We start from the raw sequence: 26,967 nt of genomic DNA on the forward strand, positions 1-26,967 counted from the left end.
TCAATGCACAAAACGTAAGAATATGGAGCAATGAAAATCCTCACGCTATACAGCAAGTGCCATTACGTAGTGAAAAGGTGGGTGTGTGGTGTGCTGTAAGCCCGCGGCGAATCATTGGCCCCATATTTTTCCACGATGCCGTGAACTCTGATCGGTACATTAATGACATACTGAATCCCTTCTTCGATCAGTTGAATGCCGAAGAAAGACAATACGGGTATTTTCAGCAGGACAACGCTACAGCACATACGGCTAATGCATCCATGGTCGCAATACAGGAAGTGTTTGAAGACAGAATTGTCAGTAGAGGACTGTGGCCTCCCAGATCCCCAGATCTCAGTATTTCTGATTATTATCTTTGGGGCAACCTGAAGCAAAAAGTCTACAAAAATAATCCCCGCAGCATTGATAGTCTTCAAAATGAAATTACACGCGTAATTCATTCAATTACCGTCGACAAACTGCAGAGAGTGTCGCGTAATTTATTTGTGAGATGCGCGGCATGTTTGCAAGCAGAAGGAGGTCACTTTCAGCACCTGTTATAAACCACGGTAAGTTATCTTTTACTGTATTCTTATAAATGTGTGCATGTAGAGCAACTGATGGACGGAGACTCAGTGACACCACTACACTCACGCTATCGGGGAACGGCACTGCAGTCGCAGGGAGGAGTTGCATCCGTTCTGCGGTGGTATGACTCACGGCAAATTGCAGCCGCGGCGCGCACTTGATTGTACGCACTGTAGAAGGAATGCATCTGGAACATACATGTACTGCAAAAGTTTATTACATCATTAGTATGTTACCTGATGAGGTGAGAGAAGATCATTTGGACCACGAGAAAACATGGAAAGCAATACCAAGCTATATGGAATTACATCTCCTAGAGCTGGACTCTCCAAGATCTCTTCTACACTGAGGAACAGTAATGGACGTAATGAACGCATCATTCGGTACTGACGACTCAGTTCTGATGTCTGCCTACACAGGGGTCCCACTGCTACTTCCATCTGCAGAATAAATTGGTTTAAGTTCTTTCATCATAGAGATGTTACATAATCCTTTGCCATACCATTTAACAGACTGCAGCAATAAGAAATTTCCAATTAATGAGGGCAATGTTTATACAGAAAAGATAAGAAATTTCTAATCTAACACCACTGCAATTCTGTTTATCTTTTTGTCAGGGTTCTTATCCATTTCATTTAAAGTCATTATACAAAATGATTGTAGTGTCACAGTACTGCTACCCTGTCACCAGGTGGCACAGGACAGAAATGATTATAGTAGAACCCTCAATTTACATTCCTTGACTTAAGGTTTCTCCTAATTTAGAGTTCTATTTTAATGACCCCATGCAAATAATTTTCAGTGTTAAATTTCCTCTATTTAGAATGTTCCAACCCACTGCTCCCCAAACAGATCTTAAACAGAGATTAACATTTAATTCCACCTGAGGCAATCCCTCGTTTACAAACAGCCTTACAATGTCAACATGGTGACTGCAAAACATCAGACAGGTATTTGTGATATGGATATCACAGAAGTAATAGGTGATTCAGTTATGGAAATAAAATATGAAAATATCACTGACAGCTGCACCCAGTTTCCACCACCACTGGAATGTATTTCATTGATGATTTATGAAGTATGATTATGTGAAACTAGGAGTAAACTGCAATAAGCTGTATCTTTCATAAATTTTGGACAGAAAATTATCAGACAAAAGTTTACCTGTATGTAAAGTTTGCATAGGTAGGCATTTGTCTGATAATTTTCCTATCCAAAATGGACTAAAACAAGATGCTTTATTGACACCGTTTTTCAGTTTTGCTTTAGAATATGATATTAGGAAGGCCCTAGAAAGCCAGATGTGACTGAAATTAAACAGGACACATCAGCTGCTGGTCTACACTGATGATGTGAACCTACTGGGAGGTAACATAGATACCATGAAGAAAAATACAGAAACTTTAATTGATGCTAGTAAGGAGGTTGGTCTATAAGTAAACACAGAGAAAACTATGTATATATCGCTGTCTTGTAACCATAATGCAGGGCAAACTCATTACCTAATGTTAACTAACACATGTTTTGAAAATGTAGCACAGTTCAGATATTTGGGAACAACAGTAACAAATCAAAATCTGAATCAGGAGGAAATTAAGACAAGAATGAATTCAGGTAATGCCTGCAACCATTCAGTCCAGAACCTTTTATCTTCTCATATACTGTCTAAAAACGTAAAAATCAGAATATGTATGTATGTATGTATGCTTATGTATAGGTGTGAAACATGGTCTCTGGTATTAAGGAAGGAACACAGACTGAGGGTGTTTGAGAACAGGATGCTGAGGAGAATATTTGGACCGAAGAGAGGTGAAGTGATGGGAGGCTGGAGAAAACTACATAATGAGGAGCTTCATAACTTGTACTCTTCACCAAGTATAATCAGGGCCCACCCCTTACTTAAATTACATTATAGTACAATTAGACCAATTAATTTAAGGTGGATGTGATGGGCATGGCATTTAATATGAATGGAGGTGAAGAGGAATGCATACAAGATACTGGTGGGAAAACCAGAAGGAAGGAGACCACTAGGAAGACATACAGGTGGGTGGCTAATACTAAAATGAATATTAGAGGGGCAGGATGGAGTGGTATGGCCTGGATTGATCTGGTTCAGGATAGAAACCAGTGGAGGGCTCTTGTAAACATAGCAATGAAGTTTTGGGTTTCATAAAACGTTGGGAAGTACAACTGGGAGCTTTTCAAGAAGGGCTAAGCTCCATGAAGTTAGTCAGTTAGTTTGTTCATAAATTACTAGGATTCTGGAAGGAGCACTGCATAGGCAGCACATTAGCTTAATGGTAGTTAACACTTCAAATTTACAGTTTCCTAATATTGCAGACATATTAATTTAAATCTTTTAAACCTTTAAAACAATAATTCACTTTACTATATTGTGCAGTCACAGGGCATTCAGATTTACCGTCTCCAATTATATCACAATGTTCTGTGCTACTGTTAAGAATTTTCATGAAATGTAAACTGTGTGGACCTGTTATAACAATGGTACAATATCACACACACAAGATTAAACTTGTTCAGAATTCCGGGTCTGCCCTGTCACTTTAATGAGGAACTCTGCTTGAAATCATGAACACACTACATCTAATCAGATACATATTTTACTGAAGGTACAATCATCCTCTTAATCATAGCATGAAATTACAACCCACTTTTATAGACATTTCAATTAATCAAGAACATTACTGATGGGTTTTCACTGTTGTTGCAATAATAATAGAATATTAAAGCATTCACTATACAGTACACCATGAACCCCCAAGGCACTGCATTTTTGTTTCACAAGAGCATTTCTCAAACTGTGCCACCAGTACCCCTATAGGTACCAAAGCAGCTTACCAGGTGTACCATAAGTCCTCACTTTCAGCATTCCCATCGAAATGGGAATCACATATAAATTCGATCATCATGTATCTGTATGAAATGAATTTAAAAAATTAAGTTTCACACTGTCCAAGATTATTCTTTTCACACAGTCCAGGCATATATTTGTTTCAGGGGTACCAAGCACACGGGGTTTGGGAAACACTATATTACATTATAATTTTGGCATTAGGATTTATGGCTTGCCATTGGGATGATTCCTCTGTAAGGCAAAGGCATAAATTTAAGCCCCTGTTTATACAACAGGTAAAGAATATCAGACCCTAATTACAGAAGCAGAACAGAACAGAACAAGAAGACAGACAAAATGGAAAATATGGGGGGAGAAGGAGGGAGGGAAAATAAGTGGTGGAAGTGGAGGAGAATAAAGAGAAAATAGAGAACAGTGAGTTGAAGAAAAAGAGATGAAGAAAAGGAAAAAAAGGATGAACAGAGCAAAGAGAGGAACAGAGGAGGAGGAGGAAAGAAGATGGAGTTGTAGAAAACAAGGAAACACAACCATTGTTCCTTTATTTCCTCTCTATATCTGACGACTTGGACATGATTATGTATGTATATTTATATGTTATATTGTATTGTTGACTTGTTCTATATCTGAGGCAGATGCCTCTATGGATTTTTTGGAACTATAAATAAATGAATGAATGAAAGGAATACCATTACAATATAAAAATTGCAAACATTTCATCTGCATGAACAAAAGATAATTTACAAAACACTATACTGGCTTCTGACTGAGGAGTTAATTTTCTCTAATAAACAAAGCAAGATTTTTACACACCAAATTAACTTTGATTAGGTCTGTTTTACATCCCATCAACACTGATGTTATACACCCTAATACAAACCTGGCTAAAATCGGTAGAAAGTCGAACTCGCCCTCCCTCTCCCAAAGGACGAACCAAGCAAGCATGGTTCAGGAACAGCTCCATGCAGCGGCTTGCAACAGGAACAGAGCTGAAAGAAAATTTAAACATGTGAAATCTGGGACTCTCAAGCATAAACTATGAATTTGATTTGTTTCATTCTGGTCTGTCATACCAACAATTACAAAGACAAAACAACTCCATCCATTGTGACTATTTAGGTTTTACCACTTGAAAACTCAGCAACCTTACATGTTTCGATCCTTATGGATCATCTTCAGAGGGAACATCGATACTTATTTGGAAACTACTATCACAATATGTGTTCCGAGTGCTAAATTACATACACACAATGCCTGGAATACATAATATACACAAAATCCAATTTTTTCACAATCACAGCAGCTTTCCTGGTATATTAAAGTTTCTAAAACTTTGTTGTTTAAGTTAAAATTTATAAACCAAGTAGGTTCATGTCACTTCTCCTATCGTCTTTCTTGATGGGGGCTGAACTTGTGAAAACAACACAGCAAACCACGAACAAACACAGGAAGATACCAAGAATGTCCTTCTCAAGATAGACAGGCGGCACAAGTTCAGCCCCTTTCAAGAAAGACGATAGAAGTGGCATGAACATACGTGGTTTATAAATTTTAACTTAAACAACACAGTTTTAAAAACTTTAGAAACTTTAATATACCAGGAAAGCTGCTGTGATTGTGAAAAAATTGGATTTTGTGTATATTACGTATTCCAGGCATTGTGTGTATGTAATTTAGCACTCAGAACACATATTGTGATAGTAGTTTCCAAATAAGTATCGATGTTCCTTCCGAAGATGATCCGTAAGGATCAAAACATGTAAGGGTGCTGAGTTTTCAAGTGGTAAAACTTAAACAGTTACACTGGACGGGGTTGTTTTGTCTTTATAAACTATGAAGATTACTACTTTGTGGGATGTGGTAGCATGATGTGTGGTAGATATTTCCTGAAGTTTTGGAGGAACCTATCCCCTATGCCATCATGAAAGGCTCTTCTATCCTAAATATACAGAGCACATTCCTCCAAAATGTATTAAGCACCTACAGAGTACACAGCACCACATGCAAAAAGACAGAAATATTCGACATTCAGACACTTCCTGTAACAATCTCTTTGTGATATGTATGTCTATATAGAAATATGCGCGTGCGTGTGCATGTGAGTGTGTGTGCATGTGTTTAGAGGCACATCATTAATGGCTGTGCGCTTGAACAACATTCAACATTTCACTATTTATAAAATCCAGTACGAAAGTATTTAACCCCCACTTCATGTTCCTTGATTTAAAGTTCTCCCTCATTTAATTTTCAATCTCAAAGGTTACAAGACGGAAATCTCGGTATATTTCCTTCATTTCAGATTTTCCTCACTTCAGCATTAGGATCCATAGATCTTCAGAGAAACCTTAAATAGGTGTTTCACTGTCTGTTGCCTAATTATAAAGTACAGTAGAACCTCAAATTAATGTTTATAAGTTTTAGGTTTTCATTCATTTCTCATTCAATTTCAATGATCCCGAGTCAACAATCTCAGCGTTAAATTTCCTCCACTTCAGATTTTCCTTCAGTTTAATATTCAAATCAAACATTAAATGGGTGTTTCAATGTACAGTTCTTTAATACCAAGAAAAGAGAAACCCCTATTAATGTTTCTAGACTTAATGTTTTACCTCATTCCATGTTCAGTTTCAGTAATCCCAAGTCAATAATCTCAGTGCTACATTTCCAAGACTTAAGATTTTCCTCAGTTTAACATTCAAATCCACCGATCTCCAAAGAAATTTTAAAGAGGGGTTTCACTCCCTTATACATTTCATATAGTTATTCTTACCACTTCATAACTATTTCTTGATTATGGAATGGTGCCAAGTAATTGCTCGCTGCCCTGGCAATGAAGCCCTGTAGTTCTTTCATGTACAAGGAACATTGGGAAACATCTGACTTTCTCATGCTTGTATTAAGGCCACTTTCTCCTGTTTCTAGTCTCCTAAAACCAGGAACATTACATGTACAACAGAAGGAGAAAAAAGCCAGCAAATTACTGTAATTATTCTAGTCTTTAGGTTCTCATGGCTTGAGCTTACATGTGGCTTGGGTTCTCAGGACTAGACAGTGTCAAATGTTGGTCTTTCAAATGTTTCAACAAACCCTGCAGTTGCCATCTTCAGGACTAATGCCTTTGAGAGGGGGGTCTGGTAGCTCAGAAGCCATGACTGAATGAACAGAGTGGAATACTAACCAACAGTGAGCATCCATGTGGTTAATGAAAAAAGGTGATGAAAAATTTGTGGCTAGAGTAGTTATGTTATTAACTGGTCCATGTATGTAGATAACTACTCTAGCAGCAAGGAAAAACCTATGGGCCAAAAGTGCATACATAACAAAATTCACAATAACACTACATCAACATCCTTACAAACTGCACAAATAACATGCATAATATCCACCCTGCAATATGAATGCTGCATGAATAAATCCAAAATGAGAAAAACACAAGCAAATGTCGTTCAAATGGATGCATGATGACCACAATGAAAAACATTAAGATTTTATTTAACAGTAATTAAATTTATCTTCTTTCAAATAGGAAATATTGTGTTCACATATGATACGTAATTTTGAAATACAGTGCAACACTTTTAGCAAGACAGATAATATCTACTGATGGCCGTATGTAACCTAAACATGTAGCGAGGAAGAAGAGTCACAAGATGATAAGTGGTATTTAAGATGGAAAAATATATGTACAAAAGATATATTAATGCAACAGGATGCTTAAATACAATATTATTACTTACCAATGTATGTATCTTCACAAGTGAAATTGTATACACATATATACAGGAACACCCATTTAATGTTTCTTCAATTTTGGATTTTCTCTCATCCAGCATTCAATTTAAATGACCCCAAGTTAATAAACTCAGTGCTAAACTGCTTCCATTTAAGATTTTCCTCTGTTTAATGTTACAATCCACTTGTCCAAAAAGAAAATCTTAATAGAGGCTTCACTTTACAGTTTATTTTTATACAGGATGAAATGAAATCTGTGCACAAGGCATCTATACTGTGATTCCTTGTTAAGAGACAAGTAGAAAATACTATACAATATATGACATGTGACATTTATTTTCCAAGATAAACACCTCTGTCAAACAGCACAGGCTATTAAATGATCAAACCATAGGTGCATCATAGTTTCAATAGGTGTTCAAAACATCCTCCATCCATTTCAAAGCAGAATGCAGTGCCCCACATGAACTTCTCTCCAACATGCCTTAACATGTTGGCAAAGTATGCTGTAACAGCTGCTTAAGTCTTGCAAATGAGATCTTAGATACTCTCAGAGCAGCTCCATAAATGTACTATTTCAAGTTCCCTCAAAGGAAAAAATCTAGCAGAATCCGATCTGGTAACCAAGGAGGCCATACAATTGGTCCTCAATGTCCAATCCACTTTCCTTGATAAGTCATGTTACACCACTGCCGAACATCTTCCTCATAGTGTACTGGACCGCTGTTGCGCTGAAACCACAATCTCTGTCTCACAGCTACAGGCACAACTTTCAAGCAGCCCCAGCAGAACAGTTTCCAGAAAACCAACATCCTTGATGGGTGACACCATATACTGCTGATGCACCAGAGTATGTCTGTGGTATCACAGTTCGTTCGATTCCTGACCGAGTTTTTATAAGTGTTTATATTATGCTACTAATTATTTTAGAAACAAATCATATTTGTTTGTGTAGGAACAGTTCCTTTAACTGCTAATGTACAGAAATTATTCTTATCATAATTACATATAAGAACTCTTATAAGAGGATAAACAGTTTCTTGACCAAATTATTCATAGTCCTCCATTAGTATGAGGCTCAGTCTAATGTAAGAGAAGGCTTTCCCTGAAGGGTTCATTAACTAGGAATCACACTATACAATAAAGCTGCCTGAAACAAAACACTTACATAGAGTAGTCTTCATTGTGCATGGTAAGGATAATTGCCTCTATAGCATCAGATATCGATGCCAAGAGAGGAGTGACTATATTTTGAATTAATTTGTCTGTATGGCTTAAAGATTCCTGTACTATTTTAGCAGCATCTGGTGACAAACTTGACTTCATATTGGCCATAACTCGTCCCACTTGTCCATTCAGGTAGTGTACCAAATTTGCTATGGATATGTTCAGCAACTGACCAGGCGTGCAAGTGTCTGAAACACATTATGTGACCAAGAACAAGCCATCAGCATATAAATAAATATCCTGAACATCTTGTTAACACCACAGTGCTGCTTCCACTACAGCTGTTAATGTAAAAAGAAGATCTGCATACACTAATCTCAACTAACCACAGAATAATCTGGATTCTAGCAGTTTCAGAAAAATTATAATCTGATTTATTCTGCAATGCATGAGAACTTAAACTTAAATATTCACAGGCAATTGAAGTGGAACCTCATTTAAGATTTCTTTGGGAAGCAGTGGATATGCACATTAAACTGAGGAAAATCTTAAAAGCAGATAATTAATCAAAGATTACTTACTGGCTTCAGATCACTGAAACTGGACATTAAATGAGGGAAAACTTAAAATCAGGAAACATTTGACTGGTTTCCACCGTACTATATTTTCTCACAACACGCTAATCAATAGAGTACAGGAAGTAAGTGAGGAGGCATCCACATGTGAGATTCAGGGTTCTCATAGCGCTGACTATGAAGATTACTTCTGGGCTCTGGTACAGTGTTTTGGAGGAACCTTCCGTCTTCATCTTCAAGGTATCCTTACAGATTCAGAGTACTTGAGAATACGATGCTGAAGAGTCCACTTGTCATAATGAGGAGCATCATATTTGTACTCCTGACTGTATATTATTAGAGTGAACAAATCAGGTGGATGAGATGAGTGGAGCATATGGCACTTATGGGAGGGATGTAAAATGCATAGAGAATTTAGTTTCAAAACCTGTAAGGAAATGACCACTTCCAAGACCCTGGCACAGGTGAGAGGATAATATTAAAAGGGTGCAAGGATGTGGATTAAATTCATCTGGCACAAGATAGGGATCAGTGTTCCACCATGCATGAAAGGCATTTCATAAATTTATTTAACAATGCTGTCAGTAACGCTGGCTATATAGCTTCAATGACAGTGATTTGGAAAGGCCTGGGATGAAAGCAGTCATAGCCCATTTCAAATGAACCTGCTACCTCCAATTTCATGGTAGATCTATTCCTCTCAAGGGTCATCATCTATCACTGGACTCATTCACAACCCTGGTTCCTGTCCTTCCTTTCCTCTGCCTGTATCTTCCATCGCCAGTCTGGCTTGCTTTCTACTCTGCAGATCCAGGCAGCAAGTGGCTCTGAATCACTGGTACAATGCTACCAAACTACATGATCCCACATCCCAGAAGACCGTAATCTTCTTTGGTAACTTCCGTTCAGTGAAAAGATGAAAATGATGGTTTCTGTTCCCAAAGATACAGCATGACAGATAATGAACTTACCTATAACTTGTGTAGCTTCTCCATCAGTAATGATCATCTGCTCACACTTGAGGCAGAACAAGCGAACAGTCTTGCTTATATTTCGGGCAACTGTACAACTCAGGGACACGTCAACAAGAGACACACTCAGCTCACTGAGATCAAAATAAGAAACAAAATAGTTTCCAAATTACTGTCCCTTCTAAATAAATAGAAATACATAAGTATACATAATTATTCATTCATAAAAGATATATGAAAATTGTGGGGGATATATATTAAGTCAATAAACTTATTCTTTCAAAAAGGCTGTAACAAAATATGTAAAGAAAATAAATGATGGTAAAGTTTGTATTCAAGCAAATCATTGCTGAAATCTGCTTGAGAATAACTGCCTCTCAACATATAAAACCATAATTCTTTCAAAGATTGCCTTCAAACAACCAAAGCTGTAGACAGCCAGAAAGCCCATCTCTCTTCTAAACACTCATACATAAAACTTGATGCCACATGTTGACAGATATAATTTAGTAAGTGATTACCATCAAATCAAACTCTTCAGCATCGTCAGATTTAACAAAAATTTTCCAAGCAGATCTAATCAACTCACAGAATGAAAAGGGTTAAACATGTAGTCCAAATAAATAAATACTTTCTTAAATTTATTCTTCACTTTCTCTTTCATACACAACATTTAATAGGCAGTGAGAAGAGTTACACAAAATTCATAGAATTCTAAATTTAGCATTTATAAAGTTGTTTATCTACCTGGTAATTGTTCTGATGAGAGAATCAACTTCCTCATGAGGAGGAACAGCATCTCCAGAGAACATAAGATGGACTGGATCCAGCAACCGGGACACAGAACGTGATAAATATGCATTTTCAAACTGGGAGACCACCTCACGACTATAAGGAAGAATGAAACAAAAATATTTTTTTATAATATAGTGGAAAAATATAATTCAAAATCAACTGACAAGCATGCCATGCTTACCACACTACAAAGCATTACATCCCAATAGAAATAAAGCACTACTGTTTGTAGCCTAGCTGCTATACTGACTAATAGTAAAAACCATAAATCATATCAGTTTCACTGTCTTTAGAAGCTGAACCTCAATATACATAAAAAATGTGAGTACTTTTCAAGACAGTGTCTCCATGAAGTAAATGTATGCATTATGAGCTGGTACAGGCTGAAGAGAGGGGTGTCCAACACTTCCCTCTGTGTTCTGACAAAAAATCTTATTCTACTGAGACAAGCAGCAACTCACTTTATATGGAAGCTCCCGGAATCAGTGCCTTCATGTTCAACACCACTTGTCAAGGCAGTTTCCATCTGGTCTGAGTTCCGACCAATGGCTTGAATTCTCTTGCACATATCCAGGTAAAGACGAAGAAATTTTGGATATTCACCTTCAAGGGCTTGTTTTATAAACATTGAACCTGAGGAAAGAAAACCACCTGACCACCTTAAGACTTCAATATTCACAAATACAGAAAAGAAATAAACACAGTTTTATGGATAAAACATTCCATTATCTAATATCAAAATACTATAGCAACTTGGTATCTAGAATTATTCATATCAGTGAAGTGAAAATAACATACTAAGAAGGTAACGCTATCATTGTAACAGGTTGTGGAGGCCCAGATGGTTGTGAGACATCGAGGCTCACACATTTTCTAGACAATCAGCTTACTGATGGAGGTAAGACTGTCAGCCTTATGTGACAACTGCCCTTTACTCCCAGCAAGATTCCTGGTACTCATTTCTTTCAAAGGCTGAGTAGACCTCAGGGCCATAATACAGCTGGAAGAATTAGGTCAATTGAAAAACTGATGACATCAACAGGACTCAAACCCACAACCTTCAAGCTGGTAGCATAGTGCCTTAACCAACTATGCTGCCATGTGTCCTTGACTTCGTATTTTTTTTAGTCCATCAAATTAAATAATGATTTGCACGTAACAGCATATACGAGTATTACCTGAAAACTTCCCCCATACTGTTGCTTATGTTTGGTTTCAAATGAGACCTTTCTGACTTGAGGAAGGGTAAGAGATTAATGGGAAAAATTAATTTATTATAAAAATTCATTGAGCAACAGTGATGTTGACAAATTTTTACCCTTACATAACCCACTCCTTCTTTTATACAAATTTCTATATGGAAATAAAATCATTTCTTTCACACAGTGAAACTCCATTAGAGTGAAAATGGATTAAACAAGGACTCATTACAATGACAAAAATCATTGGAATTGGCAATTTCTTAATGGAAAACCACCTAATGCAATGAGTGCTTTCTTCCCACACAATCATAATGAATAATTTGTAACAAGCCACCACTGTTTTGCACAAACTGTACTTGATGTTTTGCTTCAAAATTTATTTATGGCTGGCAGTCCATGAAGGTCTTGTTAATCCACCCTCTCTGTCCTACCCTTGACTAGGGGAAAGTTCACATTCCAGAAACTGATAGCACCTTACCTCCTCCATGAGGAGGAGAAGTGTACATCATATGACGCACTCTGAATTTCATAGGCCAGCAGTAGCCTCTTCACTGTGTACTGTGATGTCTGGCTTGTTTACGGAGACACGGGCAGTATCTTCCCCTTCAACTAACATGGCCTTCCCTTTCCCTTGAGCTACCACTGACTCCAGATGACAAAGTTGCAGAATACAGCTATGCAGGCATATGTTTACTGTTTTGTCCCTCATTAAACTCAGTTTTATTTCTTGTCATGACTTTCCCATTGACAAAATATTTCTCACTATCACAACTGCAAATGTTGCCACTTAAGTGCCACATAAAAACCTATGTCATGGACACAATGAGATTAAAACTGTGTAACCAGCATATTGTCAAGAGAGTGGGAATTAAGATGTTAAAGATGATATCCACGTTACGAAGTTATTTTCATTACGAGTGTGGTAACTTATCTACAATTAATTTTATTAGGTTAGAAAATTAAACAGTTATGAATTAATGTATGACTTATGAATGGGGACCCAAAAATAACCGGAAACTACCTGTTGCGCGCGCATCCTTTGTAGTTACGAGTTGTGCTGCTAGGTGGTGTTAGCTGGGGGTCTCCCGCGACTGTTAGTGAGCTGGTGTCAGTCTGAGTTAAGTGGTTGGTCTGTGGTGCTCTGTTGTGTGCGTTCCTGTTTCAACCCTTTGGCGATTAGTGAGATGGCCAACCAGAAGGAACAAAGAGTGTGCGTGAAATTTTGCTTTCTGTTAGGGAAAACTGCACTTCACTCTTCAAGTTGCGGCAAACATTCACGCGGTTTTCTCTTTGGTCATCTCCGAGCAAGCGAGGAACAAATTTTGCAGACACCCGTCTCATGTGCAAACCTTCGGTTAAAATTCGCTGGACCGTGCTGCACGAGATGTTCATTTCCTCAGAAAGTTGGTCAATGGTCTTTCGACGATCTTCATCAATTTCACACACACTCTTTGTTCCTTCTGGTCGGCCATCTCACTAATCGCCAAAGGGTTGAAACAGGAACGCACACAACAGAGCACCACAGACAAACCACTTAACTCAGACTGACGCCAGCTCACTAACAGTCGCGGGAGATCCCCAGCTAACACCACCTAGCAGCACAACTCGTAACTACAAAGCATGCGCGTGCAACAGGTCGTTTCCGGTTATTTTTGGGTCCCCCCTTGTACATATCATCACCAGTTACAGTTAAGCAGGTAGATATAATGCCTGTTACACAAACTTTTCTTACATACACAACATCAAAAGGTTGTATTCCAATCACAGAGTTGAGAACAACCTATAATGTAATGCATGTACATCAAATTTTAGTGAAATTTCAATGGCACTGTGTGTTGGACTGGAACTCCATTTCAATATGAGTTGATGTTTATTCTCATAGCCCTGGCATTTAGGACAACCCATAACTTAATGCACTTATGTCGAGCATAAATGAGATCTAAACTGGATCCTGTGTTGGCCTGTTTCCCCAGTATAACACAGGTCACCACACTTATCCTTCTACTTATGCACATGCTCTGATATGTGAGCAGAATCTGCGTGAAGCGTGAGCAGCAAAGATTCGGCAGAACTGCTACTCGTAAAGCACAGCACCTAATCAGCAATTTGTTGCAAGTAGAGGAAGTTATGTAAGAAAATCTTTAACTCTTCAGTTCAAATAATGCTAAAAACAACAAAAATGTTGAATTATTCTTCATTATTTTCATATACCCATGATAACCATTCAAAAGGAGGAGAAATATTGCTGCATCCATATTACCATTCAAGTATTAATGCCACAATGTATTATACATAACCATACATTAGCAGACTTCAACCAGTTTTGGATATTACGAGAACAAGCAAATATTTGCTTTAATTGTATACACTTGTAATATCAAGGTTGCACTGTATATACTTCATATTAAGGGAAAATGGAGAGGTTGCACCATATGAACTAAACAAAATATGAAGAGTTCGTTCACAGAATATATTTGTCCTGGTAACACAATATATGATTATAGGGTAAAGGTAAAGTTACCCCTGTATTTAATTATCATGCTGTGGGGATGCATGGGAGTGGAGGTATAGCTCCATGCGTTCTTAAACTCCGCACTAGACAGACTCAAGTGGTCAGTTTCCCAGATCACTGCTTCACAATCAGGGAAAGGGGCCTGAGTACCCCTCAAGCAGAAGGCTGGGTGGGCCCTGGAGACAGTTGGCCATTGTGGTGAAGAGAAAAATCTGTGCCCCCAATTGAAATCACACATGATTCTCAGATCATCCTGTTAGCAGCCTGGTCCTTATCCTGGGAGAAAATACGGAAAACATATTTTGAAAAGCCACTCCTCATATCTGAGAACATGAAACAGAGGGCATAACAGTTAAGCCACTCCTCATATCTGAGAACATGAAACAGAGAGCATAACAGTTAAGCGTTTTAGAGAGCATGTAATGTAACCAACGAAGCATAGACACCTTGTGCAGCCTGCGCAAGTTCATGGGCCAGAAGACTGGTGACAGCCTGCCACAAGCTGGCTGCTAGCTGCTGTCTTTCTGGAGGCAACAGGTCCATGTAACAGGTGGAGTTATGTTGTGACAACATTCCAGAGTCCACTCTCAACTTGCACACCAGTATCCTCTGCAAGAGCTCCACCTAATGCAAGCATAAAAAAAGACACGCAGTATAACACAACAGGAAGAACAACCTGTAACTTCAATATATACATGCATTGAGGGCACCATATATTAACAATCAAAGCCATGATAAGAAGAGCACAGCAGTTTCCTCAACTTTAATTTTGAACACCTGATGATGACCGTATTGGTCGAAACATGTAGTGAAAAACTTTAGAAAGTTAAAAGTTATGTGACATGTAAAACTTTTGAAGTTAATGATTTTAGTAAGTTTTATAGAAAGACGTGTTGCACGTGAGACAGTGGAACCAGCAACATTTGTATGCCATTCTTAAAACTAAATGAAGTGCCAAATACTTTTAAACATTTTTTTGCACAATTCCACCCTGGCACACTGAACCCGGTAACTGTGATAAAACATGCACAGATCTGAATTAAGATAGAAAAGGAGGTGAAAATTTTAGGCAACCTGAAAACCAATGCATAGGTTTAAATGGAGAATTTGAGAAATCATTCTGTGTCTATTGCTGGTGCCATGTATGGAGTTTTAGTCCCGAGTGTTCAGTTTTTACTCCATAGATGGTGCAATCAGTAGGCACAAAATGGTTTAAAAAGTTATCCATTTAATTCTATGCATTGGTTTTCAGGGACTGGGTTTGTTGCACAAAATTCTCTCCCTTTCTTACTTTCAGGTCTGTGCATGCCTTATCACAACTTTTATTGCACATTTTCCACTTATCTCCCTTCAACATACTGGTCTCAGGTATTTATACAGCTCTAGTTATAGTGACATGTGTTGTCCAGTGATTGAGGTTAGCTCTTTCTGAGGGACGCAACAGAGTAGGTGTCTTCCCCATTCATCTGAGGACAAGAACAGATCCAGTTTCTGAAACGCTGTGTTCTCTGGTTTTTAGAATACCAGACAATAGATAAAGTCAAAAAACTCAATAATTCTGAGTGTTATATACCATCATCGAAACCTTTCAGAATCTACATTACTGACTGATAAGGACCCACAATGTCCCTGATTTGGTACATAAATTACCTGATAACACTCTGTATATATAGAAGTATCAAACAGAAGTTCCAAAGCTGCCCACAGACGAGAACGAAAGTTGGCAGTGTTGCCTGGTGAGGGCATGGCTGCTCTACCTGGACCACCTACATAAAACATACAACAAAACAAATACAAATAAAAAGATTATGGTTTGGGCACATTAAGAGGATGGATATAAATAGAACTCTTGGAGGGCCTCTGGTATTGCAGGTTACAGAAACATTCAAACATCATCCCCACAGGGACAAATCTGTGGTCTCTTGGGTTCAGACAGTGTTGCAGCCTGGTTGGTGGGTACTGAAAATTACACTGAATTATGAAAAATTTTCATTGGAAAGGTGTCTAATATCAAAGCAAGTAAATAGTATTCTTTATTTTACTGAGAAATGTTGCCAGTATTTTGAATTGTATCAATCAGAAAAGCACGCAACTATTGGAGAATGTCCTCATTCTTGTCTTAATTCTCAAAATTTTTCCAAAATCTCATCTCAAAATGAACAAGTCATTCCTCCACATGCCTATTCAATACAGTTCAGGCATTGCACTATGTCTATTAAGTATCAATTATAATTTAACGTAAATATTATATGGGTTATACTATATTAACCAGACCTCTACTTTTGATGACATCTGAAGTAGTCTGGCTCAGTGTACTTATATCCAACGCCTCTTTTATACTTTTCTTTATGTTCTGCTCTGCTGTTTCAAGCACAAGGCTTACTGTACTTTCCAGTGACCCAAGGTTGTAGAAGACTTGCACAGCTGTTGCAACCTGCACAAAATTTTCTACGGTGAATTATACCATCTAAGTATTGTGCATGTAATAGATGGCTCAATTAAGATGCACTGCAGAATGTGTGTTCTCATCTTACTGTAAAGTTCCGAACTCAATCTTGTCAGCAAATTTATTTAATAACACTCTCAGTAACTCAGACTACAGAGCATCAAATGGTAGCATAACAGATGAAGAGGAAAGGATGTGGCAGGAAGTGGTTGTAGTCCATTCCAGGCATTATCCTGGCACTTGCCTGGAGGGACTGAAGGAAACCACAAAGAATCCTCAGAATAGTTGGGGTCCTGGCCAAGATTCAATCAGGACACCACCTGCACATAAATCAAAAGTGTTACCACGTGAGCAAACATGCTTGGTTTCAGGAGTACCACATGATGAAAATCTTGCTTCAAAACCTCCAATTACAATTTTCTACCCACGAATGGTAGCAGACCACAGATATATGTTAAACCAATCAGAACGTATCTAGCATCACATCACCATTTATCAGTTCACTGGCTAACCTTTGATGATGAATCTACTCTGTCTTCACAAAAACATTATGTAAAATGGCTGCCTTTCCAGTATCTATAGACTAAAACAGTTCATGAGAGAATCTTCATTATTCAACTGGATTTGTTTACCTTTTCATTTCAAATGTTGATTAATGAACTGTTGATATGATTAAACATAAAAATTAATCTCATATTGATTATCTTCACAATTACATTATCTCTTCACTACATTCTACAATGAAGTGACAAGCTGTCTGCTGCAACAGTAATGCTCCGGACTTGTATTCAGGGGTGTTTGGTTTGAATCGCAGCCATGACACTGGCTTTCCTGACTGAGGATTTCTGCATTCTTCCTTGACCCCTCCAGGCAAATGTCAGAACAGTGCCTTCACTATGCCACAGCTGTTTCCTTGTCAATCCTTCTGAATTCATCACTGATCAATCATCCTATCACTTGATGCTGTGTAGCCAAGACACTTCCTTTTGTAGTTTATTTTATGAAGTTGTCCACTGCAAGTCTAGATAACATCAAATGGTAGGAAAAAAGATGAATGATTAATTGGAAATGAGTTGGAAGGAAATGTTCATGGCCTAATCATGGTACTACCCTGAATATTCCTGAAGTAAAACAATGGAACTCTCATTCAGAATAGCCGATTTCCCAGTCAAGATTCAAACAGAACACTTCCAAAATACAAATCTAGAGTCTATAGACCTACAGAACTGTAATATATAGAAAAAACAAACAAAAATTGAAGCAGATTAACTTATATCTAGTATCTAGTAACTTATATCTTATATCTATATCTAGTAACTTATATCTAGTGTGCATCTTTCCTGGGGGTAGGTAGGCAGGAGGAACATTTCAGGGATTTACAATATTTTCCTATGATGCACCATTTTGGAGAAAAAGTAATTTCATATCTAAGAGACCACTAATAGAGCATTAATTCCCTATGAAAGGAGATACTGTTACTGAATCTGAACCTATTTCCTTCTCACTCAGGTTCACAGACTTCCTTTTTTAATAATGATGATAGGCATGTAATTTTTTATTAGGACTATGAAAATCTATGAAATTCATGTGAGAAGCAATACAACTCAAGCTAGAATCAATAACAGAAAATGGTTCAACATTTCAAACTTACCTGTGTTAAGTTCTGAGCCTGAAGCCCCTGTGTTAGCATGAGTTTTGCTTGTTTCTCAACCTCAATACGATGATTTCGAATGGAACGTTGATCTTCCTCTAAAACCTCAAGTCTGGACAGATCAACATTCTCAGACAACTGACCTAGAGGTACATCAAATTCATTTTAAAAAATTTAAAGCTAATGCAATATTAACTAAGTTAAAAGCTTTCTGATGAGGGTGTGACACATTATTTAAAAACTCTTCTTCTACTGTTCTCAAACCACTGTCCACAGATTGAGAGTAGCTGTTAACCTGACGATGGAAATGGAACAAATTACTGAAATATACTGTTTCAGTGGGTGCACACAGTAGCATAGTTGGCTTAGACACTATGCTATCAGCTTGAAGGTCACAGGTTTAATTCCTGATAAGGTCACTGGATTTTTAAATTGACCTATTCCTTCCAACTGCACTATGGTCCAGGGGTCAACTCAGCCTCTAAAAGAAATGAGTACCAGGAATTTTCCTAGGGAATAAAGGGCGGCTGATACATAAGGATGACAGCCTCACCATCATCTATGAGCCGACTGTCTACAAAATATGGAAGCCTCGACGTCTCACAACATTATGGGCCTCCAAAACTTGTTACAGGGACACCTTTACTTTTTACTGGTTCTAGTAATCATGGACAATAGACAGAGTCCAAAATAATAGTTTCAAACATTACATTACTAATAAACAACACAGGAGTACTTGCAAACATGAATTAATCAGACAACAACACTGAAAGAAAATAAAAACACTTTTATGTATATTATTTTGCAACTACACATTAAGGAATATTAGTTCCACCATCACGCCTGCCAATCACATTTAAATGGATGGAATTATATTCAACTTGTTATTACAATCTTCACTTAAATTTAATAGAGACTGAATTTTGAAACAAATTAAATATGTATCACTTTGGATAGACACACATTTTTACACACATCAGTAAATCTGAGAATAATGTGAATTGTCTCAGCCACTAAAAGAGAAAAAGTTTTCAGAAGCACATATCTTCATACACACTAAAGCTTTTGAGGCAATCACCACCAATTATTAAAGTCTACTTCATGAATACACACATATAATTCATGCCTGTTTGTGAACATTTCCCAGCTTATTTCAAAATTCCCTTTCGGTTCATTATTCAAGACAATCTCTTGTATCATAAACTTATATTAGAATGCTATATGAACTACTGAAATTATGAAGCAACAAATAAGACATGGTATGGCTGAAGCAAAGAAATAAGATGAAACCTCATTCTTTGGATTCAAGCTGGTAGCATGAATGTTACAAATTATTAGGCTAGATCTGTGTAGCATTCATTCATTCATTTATTGTATATTCCATAAATCCATATACATAGATATAGAACCAGTCACATAGTTAATATAGTACAATACAATTATAAATATATATGTACAGATTATAATCATTGTAATAGATAAAAAACATGTGTTAAATTTATATAAAAACAGTCTTACATCACTATACGTAAAATTATGCAATATTAAAATTGTTTATGTTATTATCCTTATTTCTAGGCAAATTTGTTACTAAAGAATTCATCACATGTATAAAAAGAGTTTTGTAATAAAAATGTTGTCAACTGAATTTTAAAATTTTTCATGTCATTAGACACAGATTTGATTTTTGGTGGCAAATATTAAAGATAACATAATGAACAAAAATCTCAGAGCATACTTAGTTCACTGAGGCTCTGTGCAGCCTTGGTGATATCAAGGTTAGAACCCTGCATCTGAGCTCCCAGTCGACGGGACAAATGCTGTATACGAGCCACACGCCTCAAAAGGTCTGAGGTTGCATGGAGGCGAGACAGCATCACAGTCTGAAGCTCTATCTTATTGTAGGGTTCAACAATTTTTGCGCGCAGACGCTCCACAGCAGACAGCAAACACTTGAACAGTACCACAACACATATTGGAATACAAGAATTATCATCACTGTTGTAAACATTATGGAATAAACTCTGAAAGAACATCATTCAAACGGTAGCAACCAAGTTTTAGAATAGTACATGACCTCTTCTTGATCGACTCATTCTTCAACATGACAGAAGGTCGAACAACATAGGGGCATTCACTGACAGAGAGAGAGAGAATATGCAACTTGAGGTATAACAAATGCAGCACATGACAGTAGGTGGCACCACTTCACACTGATATTAGGCTGAGACCTCTACTGTTGAACCATAAAACTACAAGATTTAGGCTATTGAATGGTGAAAATTGTATGTCAATATTCCACGTAGTCTGTAGATCCCTAACGCTGTGGTGGTACACATACTACAATTGGTTTCTTGGCAAGGCAAGCAGTGTGGTATGTGTACTACAAATGGATTTAAAGAGTTAAGGTACTATCCCAGAATTTGCCAAGAAAGAATAAAAAAAAACTTCAGTCAGGATGGACAGTCTCCTGGTCAGAATTTGAAATAGGAACCTCCTGAATATGAAGCATTGGTGCTATTTGGTCATGTTCAGTCTTTGATGTAAGGTGTCATGATTTGCATGGTAATACATTTTTAAAAATGTGCCAGATTTATCAGGATAACTTCTATGAAAATGGAACAAACCATGTCTCCTGCAATGTGAAATATTTTACTACACACATGAATCTTACGATATGGTACTTTGAATACCGAGGCTGCAAAAAATGAACACAATCTTCTGCACTTATGTTTGCACATGCATGTTTCCTTGATTTAAAATATTTCTGTTGCAGTGACTGAACGTTAAGCCTCTGAAAGTCATTAATTTACATGTGAAATGGGACTTTTTTCTATTGGCTCTGCTTAATTTGTAATTCAAATGCTTCACTTTTTTTTGTAAAACATTTCTTTGTATTTTATTATAAAGAATGCTTTCTAGAGGTGAATCAGATAGGAAAACTAATGATGGGAGCATTATATTTAAGAGCGATTCAAACTCACAAACTATCTTTACAAGAGCTCTCTATTAGAACTGCTGTTGAGGAAAGCAAGACTTTCAGTTTCAGTAAGTTATCATGTATTTAATACCTGAACATGTGTCTGCATAACAGCAAGCACCCCTTCCAGTTTTTCAACCCATGTTGCTTGTGAAAGAAGATCTTCATGATTAGCCAGAACTTGTCCCTGCAACTCCTTGTCCAAAAGAGTGATTCCTACAAAAATACCAAGAAACTGTTCCCAAAATTACTATATAATTTATACACATAGAAACACAGACGTAAATTATGCCATGAGAAAGCAGTGTGTTGTACAATGGAACTTTCTGATACGACTGTTCAACTTCACAGGAAAAAAAATCTCTGTAATGAAAAAATAAGTGAATTTTTTTTCACTTAATAAAAAGTATTCTGTTTCTCTTAATTTCAATTTTTCATTTATATACTACCAGCAAAAGTAAATGTTAATTTGGGATATAGTTCCATTCCTTGTCAGTATCATAACACAGAGTAACTAAAAACTTTAAAAATGAATAATATTAAAATTAAGAAATTAAGTTTACTGGTATAATTACAAAATTATGAAAAAAAGAGTGGGAATGAGGATCTGTCTCATATGTGAAAGCCCAACAGTCATACTTGCACACTGATAAGAGCTGTGGCTGCCATATATATCTTGGCATGTGCGGAGTTCATAATCTTTAGGTATTCTCTACTAGGGTACAATTAGAAAAGAAAAACAGAACAGTTACATTTTTATATGCATACTCGACTACCTAAATCATATCTAGAAGAGGAAACATTCTAATATTAAATGCAATTCATTCATCCCTTCTCCCCCTTAGCAGCTATGTGCATGCGTGCGAGCATACACACAATATATTCCTATATGAGAATTAAAATCTTTCCTAAGAAAATGCAGTAGCATAACTACATAACTCTAATGGAAATGATGCTGCTTAGTGACAAAATATCTTCATTCATCAAAATACATTATTATTACATTCTTTGGTCTCCTGACAATGCTACATGCATCTGCTTGGGTACATTAATAAGCAAACTACATCTTTTCAGGTTCCAAAGACTAAATAAATTTGTGTTGAAACCCTTGTATTGTGAAAAGTGAAAATCTAGTGTAGCACTTTGGAATATGGTATCACTTATCAATAATGGGGATGAAAATGTTAATGTTATTTCTGACAACTCTTCTCCAGATGCAAGTCCTTCAAAAGGTGTAAGCAGAGGTTCTGCATTAAAGCTGAAAAGAACTATTAGAGTCAGTAACAAGAAAACTGTGAAGCTATTCAGTTAACGGGCAATTTCAATGCATACAATATGAAGAGTTACATAAAAGCTGTTACAGCACAACATGGGCTCTGGGACCTACCCAGCCTCCTACCCAATAAGTACCAGGGGCCCTTTCCCCAGGGGAATATGGGCATGAGTGTGAAGCTAATCACTCATTGCAATTTCCTAATTGGAGGCAAGCAATAGCAATACTGCTTTGTATCAGTAGTTAAGTGTGTTCAAACCACTGTTTCCAAATTGAATTCGGTTCCTGGAGGAGTTGGTGAAGTAGTAAAGGAAAAAGTGCACAGCATTCTTTCCAAAAAACCAGGACATGAACAAATTTTAGACGGTAAACGTAATGAACTGCCAAGTAAAAAATCACTAACAGTGGGGCAATAGCAGCTTTTGTACATGCGCCCCTAAGTTCCTGTGAGGTGGAGAGAAGTTTTTCCCGCTATAAGGACATCTTACGAGACAATAGGAGGCGACTAACTATGGAAAATCTAAACTATTTAGTAATTGTGAACTGCAACAGAAGAGAATTTGAAAGTTTGGAAAGCTAAATGTGAGTACCATTGGTCTTTCAAATTTGTAATGAAATATGTTGGCTTTGTTGCATGATTTGTATTTAAGTATAGCTTTTTACTGCAAGTGAATCATTCAGTGATTACATAAAATGAACTTAAATATTGACTTGTTGATCTTAAAATAATGTAAAATCAATTTTAATATTTGGTATACATTTTTATGTGCATATTTTAGTGCATATTTCGGAAGTTTTTCACGCATAAATGCATACATATTTAAGAGATTATTAGGGCATAAAAGTCCGGTCCCTAATTATAACACATAAGACCACACTCTTCACAGTCACTGCTGCAAGAGCCTAAAATCCAACTCAGAGTGTGTATTAGAAATTCACACATTCTCAAGGAAAGAATTATCCTATTTATTGAAAACAGTTCTGCAGAGGGCATATTTTATGGTGACATATACTTCCATCATTTCATTTAAATTTTATTGATTTATTTTTGGTTTATTTAATGATGCTGTATCTAAGACGCATACCACACATGGAAAAATTGTGGCTTGCAAGCTCCATGTAGCTCTATTGAACTGTTAATCTTGCCCAGTGAAAGCAATCTCAGTCAGTCCTCTTTTTTACAAACGGACTCATCATAACAATCTGCTGCCTGAAAATCACATATTTATATAGCTGTGCCATCCAGTCCATGCCTGTCTGTCTCTCCCAGATTTCTCAGAATCATTATTAGCAGCTCCTATGTTCAATAAGCTCAATGCCATATAGAGTATCCCATGATTTTATGTCATAATTTCAGGAGGTAAAAAAATGCTAACTTGTCCCTGTGCTTAACTAATTAAGCATTATGCCATGAAGCCGTATGGGGGAGTGAATGTATAGACCTACATTTTCTTGACCTTGGCACTAGTTGCAGGTGAGTGGTCAGCTTCACACCCTTGCCACTTTATCCATGGTACCCACTGGATAGGAGGCTGGGTGGGCCCCAGAGCCAGTCTGGACAACATATGAGAACAGAAAATTCTTGATCCTACCAGGACTCAAACACCAACCCCTCGGTTGTCCAGCCCATAGCCAGTTGCTATACCAACTATGCTATTCTGGCTCCTACTTTCAGGAGGCAATTCCTAAAGTCATCATGAATGAAAATTTTGATATCTATATGTGTCCCATTCTCAATGGTTTCACAACCACGAGTATTTGAAATGTTACCTGACTTGGAACAATTCTGCTGTAATCGAGAACATTTTATTGGAAAAAAAGATAAAATGATTACACTGTACAGTTTACATAGCTTAAAGTAATTGTTCGAAATGTCTATTGTCAGCTTGGACGGACAGTCTAGTGAGTTTAACTAGGAACAGAGAATCTTACAAATAACTGCAGTGTTATTAATATGGCTTGCAAAATAAAAAAAATATCAAGTAGTTCATCTCTTATATCTGCCTTGCATTAATGAACAATGGTTTTCATGTGACCTCATACATGACAATCCAAAGGGCTGATATCCAGTGAACAAGATGGCTAATTCAGCAAACCACCACTGCCAATCCATAAGCCAGGGAACTGTTCAGTCAGATACCATGTGATGTTACTGAAATGTGCAGGTGTTCTGCCATGATGATGATATATCTGCAACTGTTTGCAGAGAAACATTTTCTATGAGGGCTGGCAGTTCATTTTGCCAGAAGACATCATAAATGCCAACTATTAGACATTATGGGAAGCTGTACACACCAAGCAGCTAGTCATCAGTGACAGAACACCATACCACACAACAAATTTACAGAAAAATTAATTCAGAAGATACTTTCTACTGTTCCAGTGGATTGTCATAAACTCATAAATGCAAGTTCTGGTAATGCTGGATCCAACACAAGAAAACAATTTTTCAGATATAAGGATTATTTTATATGAAATAACAGACTTTTAGAGTATTGCTTTTTCACATTTCTATTTTATAAATTAAGATTTGGTTCTAGAAGAAAATCAGGCACTTACATATTAACAGGTGACCCAAGTAACTTTAAAATTTTACTGTCATTCTGTTCACCAAGCTAGTACTACCAACCACAGACGATGATTTGCAAACATCAAAACCCAAAGCCTAACCTTAAAATTTGCCTCCAACTACAGGCCCACAAGGAGGGGCTTCTGTTTATATAAGTACCAAAAATAATATGTTCAAGAAAATAATTTTGGTAACATTAATAAAACTGATCCAGTTTGCAGAGAGGGGAAAAATTAATGGAACTGAAGTTTCCCTTTAGATTAAATAATTTCAAGATGGAAGAGAACAGTTATAAATGATAAAATATCTGGTTACCCAAAAAGAAGAAGTGATCCAAATGTGGGAAGTGTCTGAAATGATGAGAAATGACAGTCAACTGACTGTTCAGAACATAGAAAAAGAACTGAACATGAACAGTGATATTGTGAGATTAAGTTTGACCACAGAACTGAACACAGCACACATCTGAATGACACCAAAAAATCTTAGTGGTGAGAAAAGTATAAAGAGAAAGAAAATTTGCTCACAGCTTCCTGCAAGAATATTGTAAAGATATGACTTTCTGGAAAAAAGCAGATGAGATCAGGGCTTTCCAGAATGACCATGAACCAAAAATGTGAAATTATCCAATGACTAAGTACACAGTCTCTTAGAATAAAGAAAAACGTGAAAGTCAAAATCAAAGGTCAAAACAGAATCGTATAATAATATGTCGTCGTTGTTGTAAGTAAAACCTCACCTTCAGTCAACTTCTTTAGCTGTTCTGCTACAGCTAAACCTTGCAAAACTGCCTTAGATTTAACATCTACATTCTTTTGCAGAAACTGTTTATAAAACTCTGTAACAAAGAGAAATAACTTTTACACCTTATATACACACATGATCTGAACCCTATCTTAAATTGTTCCAATTTATCTATAACTATCCATTAATAAAGTCACTTACACCTGTGATTTTAAGTCAATTACTTCAGTCTAAACTAATCCCCATTAAAGCTGTTTGATCTAATTTATTTACTTATGGCTTCTTTCATGACACGCATTATCTCAGACCATATAGTGTCAAATGGTAGATGAAAGGAATAATAAAATAGGATACATTCATTTCCTTTATTTTCCATATATCCATACAGGTAACAAATCTAGGATGCGGAAATCCTCATTCCATCAAATTCTCCATAAGCATTATCACCAGTACAGGTACAATAGGATATATGGAAGCCGACGTGCTGAGGGGACCTAATATGGATTCCATCTCACACTATATGAAATATTGTAAAAAATTGTAAGTATTGTAACTTTATCTCTTATTGTATTCAGCCAATGTACAGTAACTGATATGTCCTATATCATGTAACAATGATCTATAGAGACAAAATAAATAGTCCCTTTGAGAATAGATGTGTCCAGATACATATACTAAATTTCATGATTTACATAATTAAAATAACTTACATTAATCAATTAACATAAATAATAATATAAAATAAAAATATTATATTTTAATGTCATGTTACACTGATTCATGTCCATGGTTTATGCTAACCGTCTTACAGTGTATACACTTTTTCACCTTATTCTTCACTTCCACACTACATGTTTCAGCACTAATGTGCCATCCTCAGGTGTACAACGCATGCAGTAACAGGA

At 36.8% G+C, this 26,967-nt stretch overlaps 1 protein-coding gene across 1 annotated transcript in view; it reads right to left on the reverse strand.

Annotated features, from left to right (window-relative positions):
• The window catches only part of LOC111870460 (conserved oligomeric Golgi complex subunit 5), a gene marked incomplete in the record, with an annotated part of 29,733 nt that overhangs the window by 1,630 nt on the left and 1,136 nt on the right, over window positions 1-26,967 (reverse strand). The window contains 14 exon segments of the mRNA XM_033753855.1: window positions 807-1,010; window positions 4,326-4,434; window positions 6,216-6,371; window positions 8,346-8,592; window positions 9,891-10,024; window positions 10,638-10,778; window positions 11,147-11,318; window positions 14,846-15,023; window positions 16,050-16,165; window positions 16,674-16,833; window positions 18,497-18,639; window positions 20,235-20,448; window positions 21,568-21,692; window positions 26,058-26,156. Of these exon segments, the coding sequence (XP_033609746.1) occupies window positions 807-1,010; window positions 4,326-4,434; window positions 6,216-6,371; window positions 8,346-8,592; window positions 9,891-10,024; window positions 10,638-10,778; window positions 11,147-11,318; window positions 14,846-15,023; window positions 16,050-16,165; window positions 16,674-16,833; window positions 18,497-18,639; window positions 20,235-20,448; window positions 21,568-21,692; window positions 26,058-26,156 (2,198 nt within the window).

Source organism: Cryptotermes secundus, unplaced genomic scaffold (assembly GCF_002891405.2).
Source record: "Cryptotermes secundus unplaced genomic scaffold, Csec_1.0 scaffold1963, whole genome shotgun sequence".
NCBI classification, from domain to species: domain Eukaryota; kingdom Metazoa; phylum Arthropoda; class Insecta; order Blattodea; family Kalotermitidae; genus Cryptotermes; species Cryptotermes secundus.